This window comes from Melitaea cinxia, chromosome 3 (assembly GCF_905220565.1).
Source record: "Melitaea cinxia chromosome 3, ilMelCinx1.1, whole genome shotgun sequence".
NCBI classification, from domain to species: domain Eukaryota; kingdom Metazoa; phylum Arthropoda; class Insecta; order Lepidoptera; family Nymphalidae; genus Melitaea; species Melitaea cinxia.
The window spans coordinates 1891547-1898517 of NC_059396.1; the positions used below are offsets into that span (position 1 = coordinate 1891547).

Below are 6971 nucleotides of genomic sequence, written 5' to 3' on the forward strand. Positions count from 1 at the left end.
CGATGATATATATATATATATATTATCAGTAATTTATGATTTTTTTCAAATCTATACGTTTAAAAACACGAAATTATTTTATTTTCATTAACTACAACTGTAGCTATATTTTATATATTTTTTCAGCACAGACATCTCATAAATAATTAATAATTTAAAATATAAAACAAATTTTAAAAAATATCTTAGAATTAACCCATTTTATTTACGACCAAATAAATATTTCATTTCATTATTTCGAAGTGTTGAAAAACAAGATAAATACTCACATTTCGTTTCAACCTCCATGGTCCTTGCGGTAGTTGTTCCAAACAAAGAAAATAAAATTTAGGAGACTAGGAACGAAATACGTCCGCTGAACACAAATGCTCTGCAAAATATACAGACTTTATGACCCGCGCCTGCTTTTTAACTATGCTTCAAACACCGTTGAAACAGTTACGAATTGAATTTAAACTGAAGAAAAGCAGGATGTGAAGTACTGAAGGTTGTTCCAAGCGTTGTTTTTGTAAATAAGATTGAACTCCAGTGACACGGATTGACATAACGGATCTTGAACGTCCACCATTGGTCGAAATCAAATCTACCGCTCTTTTATTCCAATTTAATCGACCCATGATCTAGGAAGCTGCGTTCAAATTATATGAAAAAATATATTTTATATAAAACTAGTATCATTTTCTGTACTTTAATTTATACCTATTTCTTAAATTTAATAGAAGTTAATTTATTATTAATTGTAATATTTTATGTTTCAAAGGACACTTTATGATACTGCCCTTTTCAGACACTACGTGAATAAAAATTTAAAATTTATAAAATGCCTAAATTGTTTATCAAATAGTATATTTTATTTATTCTGAAATCATGATTATAAAATTAATGTTGGTTTTTCTTTCTCGCATTCTATAATATATTTAAAATATCAATAGACATAATAGCGGGCTACAAGCACACAGTCCTAATTCATTCAAAATATTTATTATTTATGTAATAATATGTTTGAAATATATATTTATTGTCTAAAATATGTTTGAAATACTTACGTACTTCAAGTTTGTAATTAAATGACTTATGAAAATAATTTATGAGAAGATTGAAGCTTAATTCGAAGTAATGAGCTAAAAATCAAACAACACTTAAAAAGTACAACACCCACATATTTTAAACATACAGGCGCACGCACAATTGCACAAGCATACACGAACATACGTAGGTACTTACAAAGATGACCCAACAACAGAATCTTGTATTGTTAATTTTGTATGAATGTCATTTCTAATATTTTTATCTCTGCGTCCATGGGTATTGTTTGAATAAGATTCGTATTCGCAATATCTAAATAAGACTAGTAGCGTCACTAATTGTACTGTTCTCTTAAGATATGTATATCTATACTAATCTTATAAAGCTGAAGAGGTTGTTTTTTTTTTTAATGTAATTAGGTCGGCAAACAAGCGTACGGCTCACCTGATGGTAAGCGATTACCGTAGCTTATAGACACCTGCAACACCAGAAGCATCGCAAGCGCGTTGCCGACTCAATCCCCAATCCCCCCAGGAGCTCTGGTCACGTTACTCACCAACAGGAACACAATACTGCTTGAAAACCGTATTATTTAGCTGTGATCTTCTGTAACGTTGAGGTACTACCCCAGTCGGGCTGCTCCATATTTTGAGCAGGAAATTCCTGCTGTGCCCTACCTCAGTTAAAATCAGGTTGTTTGTTTCAACGCGCTAATCTCAGCAACTACTGGTCCGATTTAAAAAATTATTTTAGTGTTAGATAGCCCATTTATCGAGGAAGGCTATAGGCTATATGTCATAATGCTAACACCCACAGAAGTGGAGCACCGATGAAAAATGTTTCAATATCGGTTTTTTTTCCTTTTGATAGCTTCCGCTACGTGCCCTGCGTAAACAGTAAAAGTTTTGCAAAAATCATGTATGACAGAATTGTTCCTATTCCACGCGGACGAAGTCGCAGGCAGTAGCTAGTACTATAATAAAATATATTGTCTGCTCGCAAAAAAAAAACAACTTCAATATGAACCAACAAGCAATATAGCGTAGCTAGTCGAAAAAGTAATAAATTAAATACGTATTATTAGGGACAATCCAAACAGTATTCGTCAGATCTAAATAAATAAATAAACGCTTCACACTCAACGGCCCCCAGTAGGATTTTCTCCTGTGTTCGCAAAACATACACAATACACAAGCACAAACGACCAGACCAGGAAAAACATCTATAGGGTCAATACAAATATCTGTCACGAGCGGAGATCGAACCCGCGACCGCCAGCGGAACAGCCAGTGCTGTGATCGCTGCGCCAACGCGTCGTAAAATCTCGGTCAAATTTAAATGTGACAACAGGTCAAGTGCCAGCTATTGATTAAAAAAATAATAATCAAAATCGGTATTCTTAGTAAAAAGTTATGAAGTAAGTGACACACATAATGAAAAATTCAGGCAAATTGCGAAGCTCCTACTTTTTTGAAGTTGGCTAAAAAATTAATACAATTAGTGTTCCATTGTTTAATAAATTAATAACAATCATATTTGTATATATTGTTACTTAATCACTTCATTGATATTTTGTTACACAGGTTTGGTAAATATTAAGAAATATTTAAAATGTAAAAACATTTGCAAGCAATAGTCAAAAATAATTTTAAAAATTGATTGATTACAAATTACAATGCTTAGGCCATACATACTATGTATTATTTTTTTCTTTATTATTCCAACTACAGAAACCATTACTACAGTATACAATTTTCGTCATAATTTGTGATATTTGTATAAGCAACTTTATAGTAGTTGTTTTTTGAAAATTAGTTTAAATATTGATCATGATGAAAAATATACCAATCACCACATTAACAGATATTTTAAATTACTTAAAAAATCATGGAATGTTTGCAAATTTGTTTTTAAACATTCTGATAAATTTCTTTTTTTTTTAAATAATATAAGTACAAACAAATATATAAATTTGTGTTAATATAAATATTTGGCAAAGAAGTGATAAAATAAAGGTGTTTATTTTACAATAAAATAGTTTGTCATTGGAATAATTTCCACATTTTAGAATATTTTCTACTTATACATGCTTTATTGTATTTATATCTAGTTCTAGAGTTATTTTTTATCTATGTATGACACTATTTTATACGACTGTTATGAATTTTTTTTTTTTAATTAATCCTAAAAACATATAAACAAGGAGTAAAATATAGGTATACATAGCAAGGCTATGTCCATTTGTTTATATATAAAATGCTATTATTATTAAAACTTTCAATTGGCCACTTGGTAAAATTATTCGTTGATCACATACTATTACTAAAAAGATAGTGCAAATTAATAATTACAAATAAAGCAATGAAACATGAGAAAAATTTATAAAATTCTAAACGCCCTCCAACTACCGTAAAATATAATATTGTACTAAAAAATTTAAATATAAATTTGTCGACATTTAAAAATAAGGACATTAATAACTAGAAATAAATAAAACTAAAATTACAAATACAGAATGTTGTGAGTATTTCAATAACTTAAAAAACATATATATATTTACAATATAAATATAACTATCTCGAAAATATTAAGTCACTGTGATCATTTACAAGGAAATGGTATACAAACTGAGCTTTCTTTTTGTCTATAACTTGTTTGTTTATTCTAGATTGGGGTTCTTGGATCAAGTTAGGATTGTCTCTAAGAAATATTGCACCAAAGAGGGTCGATAGAGTTTTAGAATCTAAACCATTTTCGGCGCTGTGTTGTAAGGCTTCTTGCAGAAATTCACATAAATATAGGAAGACATTCTTTCTAAACTCGGGCAATTCCATTATTATTTGCTTGCATTGTAAATAATTAGCAGACGCTCGGAGACATACAGACTGAAGGTTGTAAGGGATTATAGGGTCTGCTGTACTCTCTAATAGTAAGAGGAGAGCTTCAGCAACAGAGTGTATGCTTCCGGGGATAGGATCTATAGACCCACTGTCTAACCAGTCTCTGATCTGTAATACTTCAGAATGAAGACCTGGTTGTTCAAATAAATTAGGTTCCTTGAGACCATGAAGGTAAATGTGATCAACAAGGAACCATATCTCCTTTGGTATAGAATATGTTGACTGATTGGAGATACACTGGTCTCTTTTATTTTCAAGTTCTATCAATTTCCCTACAGGCACTTCTCGTATCGGCATGTTCAAGTTGACTAAAACTTCAATAGAACACCCGAAACAACTTCTTTGGTATGTTCCATTCACTGTGATGAAAATGTCTTTTCCTCCGTACAAATGAAGAACTAAAATATCATACAATTTGTCAGTTCCAGCATTCATTTTGCATGCTGAGGTCTTATTTATAAGTACTTTAAGTTGTATTTCGCACGACTCATCCGCACATATACATTTTTTGTAAGGTTCCACAATCAGCCATTCCTTGCAGAAATTTGCTTCATCTAATTTTTTTATAAACTCAAACTCGACAGGCAGTTTTCCTGTATTCTTAATTGTTATTGTTCTAACTTGCAGTTCTAAGTACCTAACTGTACCAAAGTCTATTTCGGTCACATCGACCTTTACTTGCGGTATGAGTTCATTTTCAAGTTTATCTAATTGTTTTATAACTTCCTCATAAACCTTCCTGTATTTTTCCTCATCAATAATTTTTATTTCGGAAGTGAATATTGCGGACACTGGCTTATGATCACTAATGTTTAACGACGGATGACTTCTGTAAGCTAGCTGTGTGATTTTCTCACCCTTAAAGAAAATCCGATCACACCAAGCTGGTGCACGGTTTTTTTCACTGGAATCCCAATTATCAGTACCTGGATCATATTTATATGTCGGTTTGAAGTTTATAACGCCTTCTATGTAGCCTGCAAATACATTATTATATTTGTGTTGTTGTTTCAATTGATCCCATTCTAAAACTGGTGCAAAATTATTTTCGCTGACTAATTTTTTTACTCTCATTGGATCTAATTCTGTGATACGGTAATTCAGATCGCCAAGCCAGTAGATGTGATCATGATCTTTTATTGCTTTCGGTTGCTGATTCAACTGTGCAAATCTTGTCCTATTGCAAATATCTCTAAAATCCTGATTTCTCCTTTCATATTCTTCGACATGTGCTGCTAAATGAGAATTGACGAAACAGATGGAGGTGTTATGTAGGTCAAATCTGATTGATACACCACCTTTATTTCCCATTTTCCCCATTATTCCTGTTCCGACCGTATCACAGACTATGTTACGTACATGAGAATAATGTTTCTCTTTGATGAGTACAATCAGTAACATACCCACAAGCCTAACCTTCTCAACTTTGACATATTTAGCTCTTCTGTTCACATATGTCACAACAGCATGGTACCATTCATCTTCCCTTAATGTCTGATCAAAAAGAAAAGTTTCCTTAGAGAGGTCCAACTCTTGAAAACCTACTGCGTATATATCAGGAGGTTCTTTATCAACACACAACCAGTCATTAAGGGGTATTACAGGTGACTTATCATTTACATTCCATGTACCACAAAATACTGTAAATTTTTTAGTAAATGTGTAATCAAACTCTTTGTCACACATCTTTCTCTTTATAAGGCTCTCCCTGATTGCGACGGGAGCCTGAGTCTGCGTGACACCATCTCGTGGTACCACCAGGCTATGTGCTAGAATGTCGTCTTCATTTCTACCATTGTATTTTTTCAGCCAAAGAAACTCGGGCTGTATGTGTACTTTGTTAACAGCTTCTATACCTCGGAACAAGTCGTCTACAAAATTATCTACATGAGGAGTCATTTGGATTTCGAACTTAAATTTATTATTACGTGACTGTAAATTCAGGTACAAAATAGCTTCAGGGTCTGAAGGTTTGTTGTCTATTTCACACTTAAAACTATTGTCGATTGGCAGTACTATTTCTATAGACAAATCCGTGAAGGACTTCGGTGGGAAACATGATGTAAATAAACAAAAAACAGCTTTTTCATCTCCATATTCCACGATAGCTAAGAGCCTGTCCTTCTTCACCCATTCCGGATGGAGCACTTTCGCATCACATAGAAACGCTGTTACACGTTCACTCGATAGAAACTTTTCTTGTACCACGGATTTTATCTCTTCGTGATTCATTTTAAATGTAATATCCAATTGGTTTATCACCAATACAATTATTCTGACATAACTCTAGCATCGCAAAATCATATACGAATATTTGACAACTGACTTCTTGTATTGATTAAGTTTGGAAATAACTTTTTTCTCAATTGTACTAAAAATGTAATTGAAAACTTAAATAAAATATGTAATATGATAATTAATGTGCTTATAGCACACTTACTGCTATAAGCATATTAATTTTTTGTTTATATTTGTTTTATTAAACACTATTTTAATACGACGAAATACAAACAAAACTATCTTATAGCACACGTATATAAAAAAAAATCTGTTTAAGTAGTATAATATTTTATTTAATAAGACATTTAATTAATACTCAATAAAAAATGATTAATAAACTATTAATTTTATCATTTCTTCCCAACACTTTATAGAGAAATAAGGTGTATCGGTGTTATTTTAAAAATTGACGGACTTTGACGGTTGCATAAACTATTTTTTCTAAGAAGAAAAATGAAGTTAGTTCAGACTTGGCTCCGGCCTTTTGTTATGTTAGAACGAAACTTACAAATTCAAACTACGCTTCAGCCTGTAACATACCACTACCGGGGCATAGGCCTCTTTCCTCATGTAGGAGAAGGATCAGAGCATAATCCACCACGCTGCTCCAATGCGAGTTGGCGGATATATTCCCTATGAGTATATATTACTATGAGTGACGATCGCTATCAGGCGTAGATGATAACAACCGGAACCGACGGCTTAACGTGCTCTCCGAGGCACGGTGGAGACACCCACAAGGACTGCACAAACACCCAAACCACG

General features: G+C 32.5%; 1 protein-coding gene across 1 annotated transcript; it reads right to left on the reverse strand.

Annotated features, from left to right (window-relative positions):
* Positions 1-3528: 3528 nt before the first annotated feature.
* LOC123668835 (type II inositol 1,4,5-trisphosphate 5-phosphatase) lies at positions 3529-6158 on the reverse strand. The gene has a single exon (XM_045602528.1). It carries the CDS (start codon positions 6156-6158, stop codon positions 3600-3602), a length of 2559 nt encoding a protein of 852 aa, XP_045458484.1. The 3' UTR covers positions 3529-3599.
* Positions 6159-6971: the final 813 nt, after the last annotated feature.